The following is a 20,946-nucleotide window of genomic DNA, read 5'->3' as shown; positions in this document are numbered from 1 at the left end:
ATTTTCATTCTTACCAAACAAAATTACCTTACACGGTTAAACTTCGGTTAATTTGTATTAAGTGATATCATAATTATATTTAATCATTTACCAAATTTAAAATTTGTACTTTAAAAATTATTAATCATACCATAATTATTAACCAAATTGTCAACTACACTTTTTAATATATAACAATATATATTACATCTACAACTATAAATTTTATGATTAAAAAAAATATATAAAATATTAATTTTTTTAAAAAAATTATAACAATAATTTTAACATTAAGTACTAATGTTGAGCATTTATTTTTGCACCTTATACAAAGCATAGTCCAAGCGAACCCACTTAAAATCTTTACTGAAGTATGACCGGCCATCATATTAGCAAATAAACGTATTCTTGAGCATAGAAAAAATTAATACACACACACACAAATTATAACTATATATGATTTTAACATTGAGTACTAATATTGGACATTTATTTTTGCACACACACACACATAAACTATTACTTAATCGATTTGTTAATTCAGTTAATTAATACTTTATAACCAAAATGTTTAGAAATCTTTAACCATTGATCGAACTGGAATATTTTGTTTAAAAGCTTATTAACTGAAATTCTTCGAAACGTTAGGCGCCCCCTAATCGGTGCCTAGGCGCCGATTTTTTATTTTATTTTTAAATTTTTTTTATTTTTTTAAATTTTTATTTAATTAAAAATAAAATTAAAAATTAAAAATTTTCAAAATTTAGTAATAAAACATAAGGTTTACATAGTTATTTCTTACAAACTATTTACGTAAGTGGTTGTAAAAGTGTTCAAAAGATTGTTTAAACTATCTAAATACATACAAAACTAAAATTAAGAGCAAAAGAAGCATTTTTTTAAGAAATTAGTGGACCAAAAAGCCTTCGGCGAAAAAAAAGTGATGCCTTCCCGAACATGAAAAAATACGCGATTTGAAAAAAAAAATTATCCAAAACGAACAACCGAGTCAAAAGTTATGCCTTCCCGAACTTTTCGCAATTTAAAATGCAAAAAAAAAAAAATAAATAAATAAATAAAATATTAAAGCGCCGGTTCAGCCGGCTAGGCGGTCTAGGCGGCCGCCTAGACCACGTAGCCGGCCGGCCGCGGAAGAGGCCGATTCCGGCCTTCTTCGCGGCGGCGGCTGGGCGCCTAGCGCCTAGGCGTGATTTTTGCAACCATGACTGAAATTCTTCGATTCGATCGTTGTGAACACACGCCTAAAGATAATAATTAAAGTTTATGTCAATATTTAAATATAAGAAGATTTTGATTATACACAAATCTAAAAAATAATTAAATATTTAAGTTTCTCAATTAATTATTTGGGTAGTATATCTTTTGTAATCATTAATCTAAAATGACGTCGTGTGTATACATACATACATACATATATATATATATATATATATATATATATATATATATATATATATATATATATATATAATATTATAATTTAAAAATTTATTTTTAACAATAAAAAATTAAAAATTAAAATTAAATTAAAATCCAAAACCCCTAATCAATAAAATTTATATTAGAATATATATAATATTGTAATTAAGAATATTAACTCTTTATCAATAATAAAAGACTAAAACCTAATTTTCTAAAATCTAAGTCAAACCGAAAATTCCTAACCACTAATTCCTAAGAGACTAAAACTACTCTGAGAGATGCGATCTGCATCGCTCCTCCAAAATTTCCGGCAACACTATGAACGTGTCTCCTCTTCCTGCTGCGATCTGCTACGAATCGTGCCTCCTCCTGCTGCGACACCGAGTCTCTGTTGCGACGAAACTCCGTGCTGCAGACACTGACGCCTTGCTGCCAACGCTAACTCGAGGTATTTCTTTGATTTTTTGACTGAAATTGTTGATATTTTGGTATGGTAGTATCTTTGATATCTTTGGTATTTTTATTTGGTTGTGATGAATGTATGAAACAAGTTTATTAATTTCATATTTTTGTTTACCATCTTGTTGTGGCAGTTGAATGAAACAAGTTCTGTTATCTTTGCTCCAAATCCAGTTTGCTCTTCTATGATTGCATAACTAATAAAAACAAAAACCTGAGAAAAATTTTAACCTATGTATTCCTAAATCATTGACCAAAAACCAAAGACCACAGATTAGATATTATGATTTTTCCATGGCTAAGCCATACGAAAAAAGCTATATATATATATATATATATATATATATATATATATATATATATATATATATATATATATATATATATTTGATCCAGAAAATGCTATATTTAATTAATTGAAACAAATAGCTCAAAAATTAAACTACGAAACTGAAAAAAAAAAATTAAAGTGCATACAAAGCTAAAATATAAATATTTAAATTTAAATTAAAGGTTAATTTTTAAAAAAATAAATAAAAAAATTTAGTTGTTGAGTTGCTGCAACGGCAACATGCAAAGAAAGAATGAGATCGTTTTATACATGCATTGAAATAAATGTTCTTTGCATTCTTTCTCATGGCTATTTATAATTGTAGTGTAATAGAGTTCAAACTTCAATTCAAGTATATATGCTTCTTCTATGTCCCTATCTTATTAGTCTTGGATACTTATCTCAATATTATACATTACATGTGTGAAGTATGTTTTAGAATTGAGAGAAAATGAAATAGAAATAGAAATAGAAATAGTTTTATATGTTCTTTAAGTTTAGTGTCGATTTGTCATATTTCGAGATCAGCAAATTATACAATTCATGCTTTGGCTAAAGTTACGGCCTTTTAGTTTGATCTATCTAGTATTTTTATATAGTTCTTTTTCAATCATATTTTGTACTATGGACACAATTTCCTTATAATGGAATGGATGTATATATATTGTATGTTTGCACATGTATTTTTGTAATCAATTTTCATGCTCTATAGGTCTCAGTATACGATATGGACTAGTCATGCCCTACTGCAGTTGTTGGAAATGAGAATAGGTAATCTTAATTCCCTACTTTAGTGTATGCAGTTCACTGGGATCAGTTTCTGAGAAACATTTTGCCCCGGTATATTTGGGTGATATTGTTAACCATCATGACCTTATTTTTGTCATATATATGTGACGCTAAATTAACATATTTTGGTTCTGAAACATATAATTTTAAGAACTTTGTTCTTGAATCCTATGAGTTGACTAGTCTTGAGTAGGTTATGCTCTTTTCCAGATGTCTCAAATCAAGCTGCAATATGGTAAATGAAATTGTAATTGCAGGGGAATAAGCAATGAGGATATTGAATTGTCAGACTGCATATTCCAATGAAAGACATGGTAGACTCCTTCAATGTTTCAGTAGCTGCAGGAATTCTTATGCACCATGCTGTGTGTGACAGATCTTCCCGCATGGTAGGGATTTTATTAAGGGCAATTCTACTATTTGATAAAAACAAAAAGATTGCACTTTTTTTTTTTTTTTTTTGCTGAACGATACTCGTTTTATTGTTTGATTAGTTTGTGTTTTCCCTGCTTAATTAATATTATTCATATTGTGTATTGTAGAAGTATTTTGATCGGAGTGCTACTAAAAAGAAGATATGTTGATTATATAAGCAGAATGAAGAACAAGCCAAGACCTCTCTATATCATCGACGGAATATGGGCTAAGTAGAATGATGTTTGGAATTCCAAAGATAGTTAGAAAAAATTATAATCGAATTGAATTTGATATTGATTTTTCTTTTATGAATTACTATATTTTTGTTTTTACATGAATTTGGTATTAAGTATAACGTTTAATTTTTTTAACAACAAATAGTATCACTTTTATATAACAAATTATTTTTTTTTTTGAAGGTTATATAACAAATTATATTATATTTTAGTTTGCATATTAATATTTTAAATACAACTATTAGAATTTTAAAAAATAATAATAATTAAAAAATATTTAAAAAATAATAATTTAGTAGAATTGCGATAAAATATGATTTTAACGATGCGACGGAATCATGGTAGTGAATAGTTTCGTTATTTTTTGTATAACGAAATGTTATGACAGAAAACAAACTTTGCAACGGAATATCGAGCGATGGAATCACTACGGAAATTTGTTCCGTCGTTTTCTAACGATGAAATTTTGTGATGGAAGATAAAATTCGCAAAGAAACGTTAGCGACGGAATCACGACGACAATTTGTTCCGTCATTCTTTTACCACAGAATTTTATGACGGAATAGAAAATTTGAAACGGAAATGCTAGCAACGGAATCGCGACAATAATTATTTCCGTCGTTATATTTCACGACAGAAATATGCAACGGAATATGAATTCCACGACGGAGTATTTTTTTCACGCGATGGCGACAAAACAAACATTTTCGTTGCCAAAACTGCGACGGACTCGCGACAGAATGGTTTCCGTCGCTTACTTTGCGACGAAAAATTCTGTCACCATTTCCCGTCGCCACTGCTCGCGACGAAAATAATCCGTTGCGAAATGAAATATGACAAGCCTTGACACTACGGAATGGATTTCGTCGCGAAAATGTAAAATTCCGTCGCAAATTGCGTTTTGCGACGAAATTTGGCGTTTTCACGACAGAATTTTTCCGTCGCGAATCAGGATTTTTCTTGTAGTGACAGAGCTATGTGTTGTAACCCGGGGAAACTTTGCACGGTCCCAACTTAAGCATTGGTCCTCTCTCACCTCCACCCTTATGCCAAAGATCGACTCCTGCGGCATATATCTCTACGTTTTAGCCCGAGGGAATCTTTTTTGATCCCGAAATAAGCAATGACTCCCTCTTTTTACTCTCTTTTTTCTCATTTCCTAAGACATCGCCATTGGGACAACCGACTTCACGTAGAGTTCTACGCTTTTTTGAAGACAGTGCAATGGAATTGCCCCAAATCCTAGAGAGATGGCTTACCTCTTTTCTTATCTCATGGAATGGCCATTTTTTTTTTTTTTTGGTCTTTGCCTTTTTCTGTTCGCCATTCCCCTACTTCATTCACTCATGCTTTTTCTTTTTTGGGATTAGGGATTTTTTTTTTTCATTCTCACTACAAGGCTCACCTTTTACCCCATACCTTACCAAGATTTAGTTCATTTCCAACCTTGCATCTTTTTATCTTTCCAAGGTTGAAGAGTACACATTCCCATTTCGAGAGATCGTTTACTAAGGTCTAAGCAAGATAGGAGGTGAATTCATACAAACATGCATCAAATGTAAACCTAAATGGTTTTCTATGCAATTCCTCATTTGGGTGTAAGAAAAGGTAAATTCCAAAGGATATTCCAAGAATAAAAACTTTTTTGTACGGGCACATCACTATCACATTTATCACATGATATGAACAACGACACACTCTCCATATCCAACACACTCATCAATCAAGCACCATTGAATCAATTAAGCAACAAAAGACATTTAAGCACAACGTGCTTCCTTTTCCACACTTTAAAATTAACATCGTCCCCGATGTTACCTTAAGTGCAAGTGGAAAAGAAAACAACGGTCTCAAGCAAAAGTGCATGTCCCTTTCCACACTTTAGGATCTTTACGGGACTTGGGTGCAAATGAAGATCTAATCCTTTGTGAAAGAATAAGTGGCCATTCAAGCATGTGCATAACAAAGCAATTTTTTTTCCTCACTTTAAAAATGAATCATAAGGGTGCAAAAGTCAAGGGATAGAAAGGTATCACCAAGTGTAGTGCGAATCCCTTTTTTCGAAAACCAATTGTCTTTGCCCCTTCCAATGGCAAGCTTCACAACATTTGTTAGTGGCATAAGAAATATAAGCACAAGCATGGCTCACAAAATTGGATAGTAAAGCTATTTATTCCTGCTATCTCTTTTTGTATTTTTCTCTTTTTTTAGATTTTTTGTTTTGTTTTTCAATTAAGTAAGTAAACAATGTAAAAGAACTAAAACTAAGACAATTCCTAATGAAGACATATGAATATAGAGATACCTAACTACTCCATGTATCAAGATACTTATGCAAAGCTCATAAACAAGTAAATCAAATAAAGCAATAAAACTAGAATTAAAAGAAACAAAGTACTAGAAATACGAAATGTAAATGCAAGCAAATATAAGTATAAACCAAATAAGCAAATAAAATTGTCAAAGTATCCAAATGTCAAATGTCATTGCATGAAACGGGGCTCTTCTTTCCTTCACTTTCTTGGGGCTTCACTCATTTGGAGGGAATGGATGGAATTGTTGGTTGAATTGAGGCCGGAGCTCCTCTAACTCTCGATCGTGCGCCCTATGCATCGCCATATTCTCTTGATGGAATTGATATGTCAATGCCCGCATGGATGCCCAATTGTAGACTTGAGGGACGTCCTCGGGAACCTCATACATCGGTGGTAGCTGCTCATATCCTTCCGGTGGTGGCAACGGGTTGTGTTCTTCTTTAACCTCCTCTTCCTCCTGCACTTGTGCAACTTCCTTTATCATCTTGGCCTTCAAGAAATCCGACATGGTGAGAGTGGTCATTGACCCCGACCATTTTCTCCCTCTTGAGCTTCGCTTGCAACCCTAGGCCAAAATTAACTTTGTTAGAATGAGACCAACAAAGATGGTAGGACATTTCCTGGTGCATTGGGCTTTGAGCCACTTCTTCACTTGCACGCCCATGTTGACATTTTTCTTCTCCCTCATGCTCCAAAGATCAAATAGATCCGCATGGTAAACCTTGTGCAAGTTGGACTTCCTTCCGGTGAATGTCACCGCCAATGTATACCGGATGGCCCTCATCTCGTTCAATTTAATGGCTTTGGAGTTGGTGTTGTTGGAGTCAAAGCTTCTCTCATCCGAGATTTCTCTCCAGAAATCCTTCATCTCTTGAGATGTGTTGAGGTCGGTGAGGTATCTCTCAAAGCGGCTTGAACTAATCTCCTCTCGGGTGTGGGCTCCCACATAAAGTCCCAACTCGTTGATGGACAATAAATGCTCCTTGCCAAAGATAGTAAATTTGATGGACTTGTTGTTATTTTCGAAGTTGGACTTGCCGAAGTTGAGGGTAGCAATGAACTCATACACCACCGGTGCATAAGTGTTTCCTCTCATCCCGAATATGACGCTCCATTGTGGGTGGTTGATGAGGTTCTCTACCTCCTCCCTACAACCGAAGGAGTCCAATAAAGGCATGTCAAAATACTTGCCCCTGGACACCTCAAGTCTCCAAAGCTCTTCAACTGCGGCCAATTGTTTCGCCTCCAAATTTAGCCTCCTTGCACTGGCTAGCTCATTCATTTCCTCCATCTCATCCTCAGCAAGCCATTCTTCATCTGTGTTTGAGTCATTTTCTTGAATTCGGCTCGAAGTAGGACGATCATGTTTCTTCTTTTGAGCCATCTCCTTTCTCTTTCTCTTGAATGGTCCTACAATTGCACACAACAAGATATTATCTTCCCAATTGTACATGATAACAATCAAGACAACATGCCACACACTAGCAAAACACTTCCCACTTATTTCCCCCTTCCTATTTTTCAAAAATATGCACAAGGGGTGACCAAACTTTACAAAAATTTTTCCATAGTTTCCCTTATATTCTGGTCTATTTCCCAACACAAAACTCGACAAAGAAGACTACATTATAGTACATTCATCAAAATTTCCACAATTCATGCTCAATTTAACAAAGTCAAATAGTCAACCTCATCTTCTTCACTCAAACAATGGAATAATTCACAAGTGGGTGTGTGTAATTCATGGATTTGTGTTAGCATTCAATCATACTGTGCACCATTGGTCATGCAAAACATGCAATTGTTGTTTCCCATCATCAATTTCATATCACAAGAGACATATAACTCAATTCATAAAATTTTCCCCAAATTTCCATCTAGGGTTCATGCATGTATTCCAAATTCATCAATAATGGCCTACAATCAATAAATAAGCACAAATTCATGTCTCAAATGTAATAACTACTCTATTCAAGCAATTGTAACCATCAAACTTCATACAAAACATAGTCTAGCATTCTCAATCCTAGAGAGAGAAAACTTGAACTTCATTAATGGAGTTTTGAATTCTAAAAAGATTACATCCACTTGGTTGAGTCATTTTTGTAGCTTTTGATTCTTTGAAACCACAAAAAGATGATGTAACCTTGAAGGAAGATGAGTACCTTTTTGTAGAGAAGGAGAGATGTGCGTTGTGAGAGGGTGGGAATGAGAGAATGAGGGGATTAAGAGGGTTTTAAATCCAAACCCTGCATTCTGGACGCACAACGAACTGGACAACGTGCGTTGTCGGGTTCGTTGTCTCGCAGCTTAGTTCGCAACGAACTCCACAACGTTCGTTGTGGCCTATGTAGATGTTACTGGAATGGCACAACGAATTCCACAACGTGCGTTGTGGATTTCGTTGATGTTACTAGAATTTTACCTCATTTTCACAACGTTCGTTGCACCCTCGTCGTCCTCACAACGAATGCAACAATGTTCGTTGCCACTTGCATTGGACTTTCTAGATTTGCGCAACGTTTTACACAATGTTCATTGTGAACTGCCCTGCTCCTCGTTGATCTCACTGGATTGGCACAACGTGTGCCACAACGTGCGTTGTGCACACGTTGTGGCCTCCTCTTTTGCCTTTTCTCATTTTTTCTTCACTTCAATGTTCCCCTTCTTTTGTCCATTTTCTAGCCATCATCAATCTTCGATCCCTACAAAGTTAGCTTCCAAATTCCACACAAAGGCAAAACTATAGACATTTTTCACATAAGCTCTTATTACAACAAAAATCAAAATCAAACAATGAAAACTAAAGCAAACCTTGGGTTGCCTCCCAAGCAGCGCCACGTTTACCGTCATTGGTTAGACGTCATTGTCTTTCTCTCAAAACCCTTCAAAACCATTCGTCTTTAGGCACTTAGGTACCCAAGACACCTTTTTGATCTCCCACCATGGCTTGATTTTAGGTTTCGCCTTCACTTTCTTCTTTGCAACACAAACGCTCTCTTTTTGTAGCTTTCCTATCTCATTTGGCTCTTCGTCATTTATTCCCAATGTTAGCTTACATGTGCTCACATCAATGAGAGCACGAAAAGTTTCCAAGAAAGGTCTTCCAAGGATCAAAGGTACATCCAAATCTCCTACATCAAGCACTACAAAATCTACCGGCACATAATTTTCATCAATCTTTACAAGCACGTCCTCCACCACCCCTCGTGGGCACCTTACGGTCTCGTCGGCTAACTGAACCATGAGTGGTGTGGGAGAAATATAAGGCAACTTGAGCCGTTTTACCCGTTTAATCACATGAAAGGGCATAATGTTCATAGAGGCTCCGAGGTCAGCCAAAGCATTCCTAAACCCACAATCTTTAATAGCACAATTAACAACAAAAGCTCCAGGATCCCCCATTTTTGTAGGGCTTCCCTTGTGGATTAGGGTCGATGCTTCTTCTCCTAAAAAACTTGAGGTACAACCTCCTCATCAACACTATCAAAATCTTCATTAACTAAGCAAGCACAATGAAGAGTGTTAAGAATAGAGGTGACCTCCCTTCCATTTTCCAATGCCTCCGTGTCAATCCTTTTTTTGCTTTTGGAACCGCTTGTGCTTTGCTCCTTGGTGGTAGGGCTTCTTTTTCTTTCTCATTAAGGGCACAAGAGATGTCCCTTTTCCCTTCCTTTTTTGGTAGATCACAAGAGGTGATCTCTTCCTTGTTGACTTTCACATTACAAGCATCATCTTTCTCGCAAATCCATTCCATTGCATCCTTTCTCACTTCCTTCGGGCTTATAACTGTAACGGCATTGACTCGCTCTTTGGGATTGTTTTCGGTCGTGCTAGGCAGGGCTCCCCATGGCCGTTCCGACATCATCCGGAACATTTGGGCCACTTGAGTTTCGATATTCTTCACAGACATTGTGTACTCTTACCTAATCGTGGCGATCTCTTGTCTAATCTCTTGAGTGATTTCTTGCCTCAAGAGTCCCTGATCTCTTTTCAAATCGTTGATCGCCTTTGTCAACTTTTCTTCCACATCCTTTGCTTCACTCTTTTGCATTGAAGATTCACCGGGGGTCGGTAAAGAGCATTTGATGGTCCTTGGTTGTATTGAGGACCATAAGTGAGCCTTCCTCTTTCTATTCCCGAGCCATATGTGTTCTTTCCTTAGGGTCTTCCTTGGTAGCTTGTGTTTTGCCATCCGCTTCCCATTTTCCAATTCGCATTCTCATTTCCCCAACCATTGCCTCTTTGAGGTTGTGGGTAGTTCACCGCTTCCACTTCCTCAATGTGAATGGAGGATTTACAAATGTTTGTATCATGAGGATCGCCGCAAATGCTGCAATATAAAGCCAATGCCATACATGGTTGGGAATTGGCTTCCAATTTCTCAACCATAGCTTGCAATTTCTTGATTTCTTGTGTCATGACATCAACTTTTGCTTCTTGAGCTACTCTTTCTTTAACCTCATACATCCTGACATTGGTATCACGCTTGTTGTACGAAAATGAAGTATTGGACGAGATTCTCTCAATAAGGGTTTCGGCATCCGTCAGATAAGATGAAACGAAAGCTCCACTTGATGATGAATCTAAGAGCATCTTCCCTTCATCTGTTAGGCCTCCATAAAACGAGCTTATGACGTCCCAAGGGTGGAGTAAATCCGGTGGACATTGTCTTCTTAAAGACTTGAACCTTCGCCAAGCTTCTCCAAGGCTTTCCAATGAACCCTGTTTAAACTCTTGCACTTGCTTGCGAATTTTCATAGTCTTTGTCAAGGGAAAGAATTCGTTCATGAATTCTTTGTGCAATTGTGCCCATGACCTAAAATGGTCATCATCTTGTGCGTCCAACCACCGTAATGCTTCTCCTGCAAGTGAAAATGGAAACAACTTTAGTCTAACAATTTCATCGGGCACGCCTTCTTGCCTAAACATTCTGCAAGCTCTAATAAACCGAGTAATATGAGTGTGTGGATCCTCCGAAAGTGTTCCTCCATACGGGTTGTTTTGCACCAAACTAAGGACCGCCGGGTGAATGTGGAAGTTTACGTTCTCCAATGGTGGAACTCGAATGGAGTTGTGCATTCAGAACTCCAGTATCATGTAATCGGCTATGGACCTTCCTCTTTCTCCATGTGGAGCATCATAGAACTCCTCATCCCCGACATGATCCGGTTGGGCTTGACCTCCGTTGACATTTTGTCGTTGAAGTGGTCATTCTTGTGGTCTATGGGCTTCCCCAAAAGCATTTCCTCCTTGGTGATTCATAGGTGGTGTGTGCATAGGATTTCCTAATGTCGCTCCTTTGATTTTGGCCGTTTGAAGAGGCCATCTCATTCAATGGAATAGATTCACGAATTGTTCTTTTCCGTATTGCTCTATTGATTTTTCGGGTACCAAAGGCACAAGTCCTAAGTTTCCCATTGATCTTGTGTGCATCCAATCCTAGAAATGAAGTCAACAAAATTTTCCTCCTCACAACTAAAAGTAGTTGGCAAGAGTTAAATCAAGCAATATGAAAAAGAAAAACAAACACAATGAAAACCCAATCAAACACAAACACTATCTCACATTAACAACGCTTAGCTAGCACGTATTGCCATCCCCAGCAACAACGCCTTTTTTGACAAAGCTTTCTCTTTCTTCCTTCTTTTATTTTATTTTCGTGTTCCTCTTTTTCTTAGCTTTAACGTCAAAAGTTTGTGGGATGACTCCCGGATTTATTGTTCTTAAAAGGATGGCCGTTCGGAGTAGCCTTGCATTGTCAACACTAGGAAGGAGGTTTGCATACGATTGAGGGAATGTCACGCAATATTTGATATGGTCTTGGTAGGTTTCAAACAACAAACAACTAAAATGAAGTAACAAATAAAGGAAATAGGGGTTGAATTGCTAGTGATGATCATGATGCACCTAGGATCATTTGACATGGGAAAGGAACATTGCATATGCTAAGCCTAGGGAGAAAGCTATTCTCCTTTCGTCTTTCAACTACTAGGATTTATCTAGGAGACACTAGAATTCCCTATGTCGGGCTCTTGGAGTCGCCTTGACCATTCCTCGAACACCTTGCCTATACTACCTTTCTAACCAATCCACATTGGATTATGAAGCTAGAAAATGTCAAGGCTAGAAGCTTCAAGTGATCGAGCAATCTCTTGCCTAAATCACTTGCTTAGCACAACCCTAGGAGGTGACCTAGCTCCATAGGATTCTTACAAATCAAACCCTAACAACAAGACTTCAAACATAGCAAGTATTCAATCCCCAATTCAAGAATTAAGTCACATAGGCATCATAATCAATCACTTCACAATTCAATCCCTAACTACTCTAGCCAAACATAGCAATCAACATTGAAAACATGAAATCAAACATATGAAAGCAATAGAAAAGTAGAAATAGAAATGTACCAATGTAGATTACAAGCTTTGCTAAGATCTCTTGATTAGGAGGTTGTCGACCTCCTTCTTCAATTGATCTTCAATGGAAATCTAAAGAACTCTCTAAATCTAGGTGTTTCTCTCTCTACAATTTGACTCTCTACTCCAAAACTAAGAACTCTCTCCCGAAAACTACCACTCCTCCTCTAGAAATGAATCTAAAAATATCTTAAATAGCCTTTCCCTACACTAATTCCGCACAAGGCCACAACGCACGTCACAACGTGCGTTGTGCGATTAAGTTGTTGATCTACGAATCCTGCGACGTGCGTTGTGCCGTTCGTTGAACTCTCTGTTTCTCCACAACGCACGTCACAACGTGTATCGTGCCATTCGTGGAACTCTCTGTTTCTCCACAACGCACGTCACAACGTGCATTGTGCCATTCGTGGATCTTCCTGTTTCTCCACAACGGATGTCACAATGTGCGTTGTGCCTCCTGTCTTGGCCTCAGCTTGTCTCCTTTTCCCACTTTGTTCTGTCCTATGCCACTTTGCCTCGTTTTTAGCCAATTGTCCTACAAAATCATAAAATACAAAGTGTGGTGATATTTTATAGCACAATGCACAAACTTAGCTTGAATGACCTAAACATGGTACACAAGGACCATAATTAGCTCAAAATGCACCTAAATGGGACACTAAAACTAGGTGTCTTTGACACTTATCAGCCATGCACCAAATTTTAAAATTAATAGTCAAGAACCAAATGTGATACAAATGATATAGTCATGCACTTAATTTGAAAATATTAATAGTCAATGACCAAATTTGATACATGTACAATAATCAAGGGACCAAGTGTGAAATTTTCCTATTTTCGTAAGTCCTTGTAAAAGTATCCAGATTATGAATTTGTAAAAGGGAGTAGAAATTAAGAGTAAGAAATAAAAGTCTATATAGTATTTTTTTTTTTTACATAATATATTGGTTTTGGAGCAATATTCAGCTGATAAAATTTGATATGAATTCAGGCTTGCAGCAATGAATAGTATAAGATTATTAACATTCTGCTAAAGCTCGAGTATACACTGTATCAATGAACTGGATGGAATCTACTGAACTTTACAAATTAAACACTTGATATATGCATTTTCGATTCGTGATTTGGCGTTGAGAGATCTTTAGTGAAGCAGGCCAAAACTCCTAAATCCTAATAGGCAATCCATAATTGTGGAATGTCCTGATCTTCCCATCCCAGCCAGCAGTCACAATAACAAGACCACAGGCCGAAGCTGCTCTGGGGTGAGAGGTATCATCGGCGGGGTTCGGTTTTTGGGCGCCGAATCATTTTCTTGACTTTGCGCATTTCGTTGGTTCAGCTGATCTCTCAAGTCGGCTTCCGGCTCATGGCGGCGGTCGGGGGCACGACTCCGTTCTTCAGACATTCTCTCGCCTGTTCGTCTCTCTTCCTTTGTGAACTCTGTTGCTCAGGAGCAAACGTGACCCTTTGTTTCGATCCCGACAGACGCTGCCAGTGTTAGTTTTTGGGTTTTTGGGCCCAGGGAAGTCCAACACAACCTTAGTTGGTGGATTCACCTTTCAACAAAGCTTTAATAAAATGGAAAGGGTTAGTTGAATAAAAGTGGAAAAGTGTTTCTCTATTCTTTGGGCATGGACTCGCCTCCCCTCTACACTCTCGGAGGGGCCTTTATATAGGGAGCCCTCCTTTATTTCGACTTTAAGTACATTAAGGGTCTTAAGTGCTAATTACGCTATAGGGCCGTTGGGCTGTCGTTACGAGGCCTCCCAACGGCTCATTGACCGAGCTCTTCAATGCCGTCATAAATGCCGCGCAACGACTCTTTTACTGATCCGGCCGAGTCCTTGTCCCATTCTTAGGCTCGGGCCGACTCCTGGACTCGGCCTTAGTCTCTTCCGGGCCTTGTTACTTATTCGAGTTCCCACTCCTTGGGCCGTATTTTATTCTTCTTGGGCTTCTTCATCCTTCTTGGACTTCTCCCTTCCTCTTGGGCTTCTCCTTTTGTACTCATTTTTCTTGGGCCGGGGTCCACACCCCATCACTTCTTATTTCAGTACTCATCCAATCCGGTAGGTAAATGCGCACGTAATATTTTCATTATATGTACTCTCAAATTCTACTATCTCATTTTTACTTTTATGATGTGGCAACCAAAGATAAAATATTTTCATTGGAAAAACTTCACTTTTGATCCCTTGACTATTGTACATGTATCAAATTTAGTCCTTGACTATTAATATTTTCAAAGAGTTTTTATCCATTTTGGTCCCTTGACTATGAGTCATTCTCAATTTTGCATTCCGACTTTTAATTGCACCAATGTGGTCCCTTGACTTTTAAAAATGATCCCAATTTTGTCCTTCGCTACCTTTTCCATCAATTAGGCGTTAAGTTTAGGGGTATTTTGGTCATTTCATCGTGTTTTTTTTTGTGGGTTTCGGAGCAAATTAAGCTCAAAGGTTTCAGAGAAAAACAGGGTATGGAAATGTCGACAGGAGGTGTGCGCTATGGCCTCGACTCCGACTGCAAATTGGCCATCAACGATCTCCATTCGTTCATTCTAAGCTTCTGACACAAATACATCTTCAAGAAGGCAGAAAGATTTCTCTTCTTCGAACACAAATACATCTTCAACCCCGAGGTCAGCCACACCTTTGGTGTTGAACTCCTTGAGAAGGCATTCAACACCTTCAAGCTTTCTGGAATTATGAAAGGGACCAACGGGGATGGACGCAGGCTTGGGTGCTCTGTTTCTCACGCTAACAGCATCAACTCCAAGGCCGACGACAGAAAGGGTATTCTTCGAACCCAGAGAACGGGAGATAGAAGGCTCAACCGACTGAGGAGCAGTCGATTTCCCTTTTCCGGCCATGAAAACAACAGAAAAATAGACGAAAAACGGAGAGAAGACTTAGTGGAAGTTGCCGGAGAAAACCTTCGTGAAGTCGCCGGCAATACTAGAAAACCTTCGTGGAGTCACCGCTTCGAACAACAACAGCCAAAGAACAATCTGGTCGCCGGACTATTTTGTCGTTAATGGAAAAGCCAAGGAGAATTTTTTATTGTTGTTTATTGTTACACTGGCTCAGTATTTCATCACTTCTGGCTCTTCTCCTGGGTAATTTTTTTGTCTTTCTTTTTTTGTTTTATATCCATCATTATTGCATTACATTGCCCTTGGTTTGGAGTGCCCATAGTATGGAAAGGTTTCGATTCTAAGGACAACTTTAACCTAATTTCCCTTTTCTTATGGAAAAATATAGGTATGTTCTTGACGCAATGAGGGCTATGAATGAGGCAGGTGCCTTGTCCGTCAGTGGCCTCAAAGTAAGAAAACTATCCTTCTGATTGTGTATACATATATGTAAAGAAAGAGATATTTAATGAATTTGGGAAGAATTATGTTATCTTATATGATTACGTAAAGTGTTACAAGGCCAGAAAGCTTCTTCAATAATCAGATAATAATTATTGAATTTTTCTGTTGCTTATCTTGATGTTGAATGATCAAGCAAAGGCAACTTGCTTCAAGCAAAAATGGTAGTGTAGTCATTACAATTTATCAGAGCAAAGTGGGCAGAGATCTTTTAGATAGTAATGCGACATCTTGGACAAAGCTTGTGATGGATATGTACCCCCATGGAACATCTGTTAGGTGGGTGAGTGGTTTAATCATTATGGTTATGTTTTTCTTATTGTTCCTAATCATTATGGTTATGTTTATCTTAATCATTATGAACAGAGCACACAAGTCTCAAATTGCGAAAGTGAACACTAAACAGAGCCATTGGGTTGAAGAGATGTGAGGAGCTTTGGTAACGGAGGACCAGAAACCACAAATACCAAAATACAACAAAATGACCAAAATACCCCTAAACTTAACACCTAATTGATGGAAAAGGTAACGGGGGACCAAATCGAGGTAATTTTTAAAAGTCAAGGGACCACATTGGGTGCAATTAAAAGTCGGAATGCAAAATTGAGAATGAACCATAGTCAAGGGACCAAAATAAGTAAAAACACTATTTTCAAATTAGATGCATAACTATGTAATTTGTATCACATTTGGTCCTTGACTATTAATATCTTCAAATTAGATGATAACTATGTAATTTGTATCTCATTTGATTCAGCCGTCCAATTTTCCAGCCAACTATTACCAGAATTTCAACGAAAAAAAAATAAATTTTTCAGCCCTAGTTGGCCAAAAATACCCTTTTAATTAGAACATATTATTTTTCTAGTTGAAATTTTGACAATAATTGGCTGAAAAATTTGACGGCATGACTAAATGTGATACAAATTACATACTCATACACCAAATTTAAAAATTAATAGTCAAGAACCAAATGTGATACAAATTATATAGTCATGCACTTAATTTGAAAATATTAATAGTCAATAACCAAATTTGATACATGTACAATAATCAAGGGACCAAATGTGAAATTTTCCTAGTTCCGTAAGTACTTGTAAAAGTGTCTGGCTCAAGAATTTGTAAAAGGGAGTAGAAATTAAGAGAAAGAAATGAAAGTTTTAATCTATATAGTATTTTCCTACATAATATATTTTTTTGGAGCAATATTCAGCTGATAAAATTTGATATGAATTAAGGCTTGCAGCAATGAATAGTATAAGATTATTAACATTCTGCTAAAGCTCGAGTATACACTGTATCAATGAACTGGATGGAATCTACTGAACTTTACAAATTAAACACTTGATATATGCATTTTCGATTTGTGATTTGGCGTTGAGAGATCTTTAGTGAAGCAGACCAAAACTCCTAAATCCTAACAGGCAATCCATAATTGTGGAATGTCCTGATCTTCCCATCCCAGCCAGCAGTCACAATAACAAGACCCCAGGCCGGAGATTGCAGCGTGCTGTTCTGAATCTGAGTCTTATAATCCTGCACCCGTTGTCGTTGATTATCGTCGTTTTCTGCAGTTGGTACATGGGAAGATGACAGAGGAAGAACTTCCTCAGGCCATGTAACAGAGCCCCGGGATGAGATATCCATGGAGAACCAACTTCCCAGGGAGAACCTTTCTGAATCCCGAATCTTAGGCATGGCGTCTTGCTGCTGTTGTTGTTCTTGCATCTGTGACCAAGATTTGGAACTCCCACGGCTTATTAAGTCGTTTTTTCTTGCACCCTGCCCGATCCAAGGTATTGCCAGAGAAACACTCTTGCACATGAAATGCTCACACGAACGTTCTGACTTCACTTGCTTCGATTCTTGGAAGCTCGTATCCTCGTAGTTCCAGAGATAAATGCGAGAGTCCTCCCCAACGGATATTACATGTTTTCTAGTCGAGGTAAATGCAGCTGACATCTGGCTTCCAGATTTTGACAGACCTGTTGAATTCGAGGGAAAAAAAGTTTTGATGTTATTGAAAGCAGAACATTTATGTGCATTTGAGGACGTAACAGATCGTTTCTTACCTCTGTATTTACAGACAACCTCGTGCCCATCAAGAATACGGATCTTAGAATCCCCAGATGTAATCATGACTCTCTGAGAATCATTCAACAAAAACTGCAATTCGAAATGGTGGTCTGCTGTTATGACTATAGAATTTGCAGGTTATGAAATGAAGTTAGAAAGTGGAGTAAAACCTGAATGCCAGTGATCATGTTGCTGTTTGATCTCTTTCTACCACCAATGTGTATCTCGGCATCTAAGGAAAGCTCAATTCCTGTATAAAGAACATAGAGGTTAAGAAATATTAAGAAACAAAACGTCGAAAAGGAACAGAAAACAAGACAACCTTGTATGAAAATAGCATACCTTGTTCATAGAATCTGCAGATACCAGATATAGAACCAACTATAAAACCCTGCAAATACATAATCAGTTTATAATTACCACCATGCACGGCTGCACTAGACTAATCGAAGTATGTAATTTGATGCATACCTTGCCATTTGGCTGGTAACATATAGCAGATACTATATCTTCTACATCAGCCCAGTCAGAAACTCGCTTTTCTGTCACTCGCCAAATGCGTACTTTTCCATCTATGGATCCACTGATGAAAAAGTTTTCATCAACGGGGTTGAATTGGATGCACGTTACTGGTACGAAAGTAGAGCTCAAGTCAGTGTTAAAATTAAGGTAATACAAAAGCAACTGCAAAAAATGAAGCTAGCTAGGATGTTTATACCATAGTTACTATGATGGAAGACGCCAAGGCATTCATCAGACCCGACTTTCCATAAACGAACGGTGTTATCTTTAGATGCAGAGAGAAGAGACTGCAGTGAAATACAGCACAAAGTTTAATTGATATCAAGAACAGATAGAAGGATTTCCTTGTTTCTTGAATTCACTCGAGTACTCACATTGGTTGTGGACCATGAAAGGTCCAAAACTCCAGCAGTATGGCCATGGAACTCATGAATTGGTGTTTCTTCAATTTGGAAGATTTTCTCGGGGAGCTTAGCGGTGCTGGGAGATGATTTCTTGGTTCGATGGTGGGGACTGGAGACGGTGGTGCGCCTGACAAGCTGGGAGGAGGCATCAATGGCGGTGACATGCCAAATGCGAACGACCCCATCGTCACCGCCACTTGCCAAGTACTGCCCATCAGGGCTAAACTTGATTGTCCTAATTAGGCCACAATGAGCCCCAATCTCTTGTCCAGCATATATTGCAGTGAATTCCATGAACTTTTTCCTGCTCTGATGCACCTTTAATAGACCTCCTTTCCCTGTGGGCGCCTTCTCGGATACATCAGTGGCACCATTTCTGCATTTCATCTTATGCAGCAAGGCTTTCCACCATCTCCTCTTCTTGGTTTTCAAGGCAGGGGGAGGGGGGGCACTTTCAGCAAGATCATCATCAACTGAAGAACGAGCATCGCTGCTGCAATCTCTCCCGGCACACGATAAAGCTTCCTCTCTTCTGGCAACAGGTGAAGAAGCAGAAGAGCTACTACTACTACATTCTGCTCCACTGGAGCACTCATGAATCCTCTCTGAAACCATAGGTTCAGAACCACTTACAAACTTATATTCTGGTTCTGAAGTAGTCCCAATTTTGCGCAGAAATCTCTCTCGTCTTTCCTTCACACTCTGTGGCTCTTTCAACCAAAGATCATACCCAGATTCCTCCGCCTCCAATGACAAACACTCGATTGAATCGAAGAACACCTCCTCCTCTTCTCCTTCATCAAAATTCTGCATTTCTTGCAGTGTTCTCAAAACCAGAATTCCACATCAAACCCCACTAAATTCAAAATGAAAACCCTTTTGTAAAGAAACCCAAATTCCACTGATCATAGTCCAGGAAACAGTTAAATGTATGAACAGCATGCGAATTCCAGAAATATTTTACTCAAAAGAAAATGTCCTTGTGCGAGGAACCAATGACTAAGCCCAGACTGTCGAACTATAATATTGTCTTGTTCACACTATAAAATAATGCGATAAACCAATCAAACAGAAACGAAGCGATGACTTGGTTTTTTGTACCTCGAGTTCACTGCACAGACACCGGCAAAATAAAACAGTATCACCGACTCCTCCTATGATTGTGGCCGCTGCTTTGACATGTACATATACATATGTACACTACAAAAACAACAATTTTCTCCAAGTTCTCTGTATTGACCCAATCAAAGTAGTGAGAGGTAAGAAGATGGCGGACGAAGAAAAGGTGAAAACTTTCAGATCGAATTCAGGCACAGGCAGCCACCAAAGTACGAAGCAAGCAAGCGGAGGCACCTCGAGATCTGGCGAGTCAAGAAAAGGGATTTTTGGGCAGTGCACGAGCGGCGCTATGCTATGCAGAAACCGGACTATATAGAGCTGAAAGGCCTAGCTAGAAGTTCAATTCGCCTATGTATACCATCCAAAGTCAAATCTTTACACGCTTTTCAACACCCATCTGTGAATTCAAGAACACCCCATTTTAGAAAAACAGCTCAAATTTCCAGAAAAACGAAAAGCCCGATACAAGAAAGTGAAAGTTGTTGAAGCCGTCCCCGCCCATAGCCGGGAAGGAGAGCCTAAAATTTTGTATGTATTACTAAAGAAATGAAAAATGAAGAATGTAATTATGGAGAGGAGAGGACAGGACAGGAATTAAATTAATGCGACAAAATCAAGCCCTTTAAAGAAGAAGACAGGTACGCATACAGGCTGTGAGGTGAGGATTGCGAGAAAACTCATACAGACTATAATAGGCTCAGAGCAATAGAGTCGTAGCCTAGCAGCTTATAGCAACAGCATTGCATAGCTGCGTTCTTGTTTCTGTGTATTAAAAGGGAGCAGAAAGCGATTGCTCACTATTACTATCTTCCAAAAACATTCATAACCTCACTCAAAATGGTTAAAGATACAAACTTATAATCACGAGTTTAAATCTTAATCCTCTTAATTTGAATTGATTAAGCTAGTTTACCTCTTTGTAATACTTAGGCCCTGTTTGATAAATGGCTGTTAGCTGATTGTGTTAATTAGAGTGTATAACTAGTTGATAACATTAGCTGTTGTGGAAAGTGTTTGGTAAATTAGTGTTAGCTGACAGTAATCTTAGTCTTCTTAGT

The 20,946-nt window shown here is 38.0% G+C and overlaps 2 protein-coding genes across 4 annotated transcripts; both read right to left on the bottom strand.

Annotated features, from left to right (window-relative positions):
- Nucleotides 1–8,846: 8,846 nt before the first annotated feature.
- On the bottom strand, nucleotides 8,847–9,374 carry LOC109193316. Its single transcript, XM_019344178.1, has one exon. It carries the CDS (start codon nucleotides 9,372–9,374, stop codon nucleotides 8,847–8,849), a length of 528 nt encoding a protein of 175 aa, XP_019199723.1.
- A 7,633-nt stretch (nucleotides 9,375–17,007) lies between these two features.
- On the bottom strand, nucleotides 17,008–20,628 carry LOC109193292 (WD repeat-containing protein YMR102C-like). Of its 3 annotated transcripts, none has more exons than XM_019344157.1 (8): nucleotides 20,537–20,626; nucleotides 18,740–20,285; nucleotides 18,562–18,652; nucleotides 18,315–18,472; nucleotides 18,186–18,234; nucleotides 18,014–18,093; nucleotides 17,840–17,933; nucleotides 17,008–17,752 (listed from the first exon to the last, which is right to left on the bottom strand). In XM_019344157.1, the coding sequence occupies exons 2-8, from the start codon at nucleotides 19,580–19,582 to the stop codon at nucleotides 17,178–17,180; spliced, it is 1,890 nt and encodes a 629-aa protein (XP_019199702.1). In that variant the 5' UTR covers nucleotides 19,583–20,285; nucleotides 20,537–20,626; the 3' UTR covers nucleotides 17,008–17,177. The 3 variants fall into 3 exon arrangements, with proteins under 3 accessions (XP_019199702.1, XP_019199703.1, XP_019199701.1); XM_019344158.1 differs by having other exon boundaries at nucleotides 20,572–20,615; XM_019344156.1 differs by having other exon boundaries at nucleotides 18,740–20,628.
- Nucleotides 20,629–20,946: the final 318 nt, after the last annotated feature.

Source organism: Ipomoea nil, unplaced genomic scaffold (assembly GCF_001879475.1).
Source record: "Ipomoea nil cultivar Tokyo-kokei standard unplaced genomic scaffold, Asagao_1.1 scaffold1868, whole genome shotgun sequence".
NCBI classification, from domain to species: Eukaryota; Viridiplantae; Streptophyta; class Magnoliopsida; order Solanales; family Convolvulaceae; genus Ipomoea; species Ipomoea nil.
The sequence above is the reverse complement of the archived record's forward strand: the minus strand, read 5'-3'. Positions and strand labels throughout refer to the sequence as shown.

Bases quoted from the DNA above. Each gene is read 5' to 3' on its own strand.
- LOC109193292 (XM_019344156.1), bottom strand. From the start codon at position 19,582: ATGCAGAATTTTGATGAAGGAGAAGAGGAGGAGGTGTTCTTCGATTCA. The intron at 18,094-18,185 runs GTATGCTATTTT...TTCTTTATACAG, and splicing joins CTGCAGATTCTATGAACAAG to GAATTGAGCTTTCCTTAGAT. The intron at 17,753-17,839 runs GTAAGAAACGAT...CGAATTCAACAG, and splicing joins GGTTGTCTGTAAATACAGAG to GTCTGTCAAAATCTGGAAGC.
- LOC109193316 (XM_019344178.1), bottom strand. From the start codon at position 9,374: ATGGGGGATCCTGGAGCTTTTGTTGTTAATTGTGCTATTAAAGATTGT.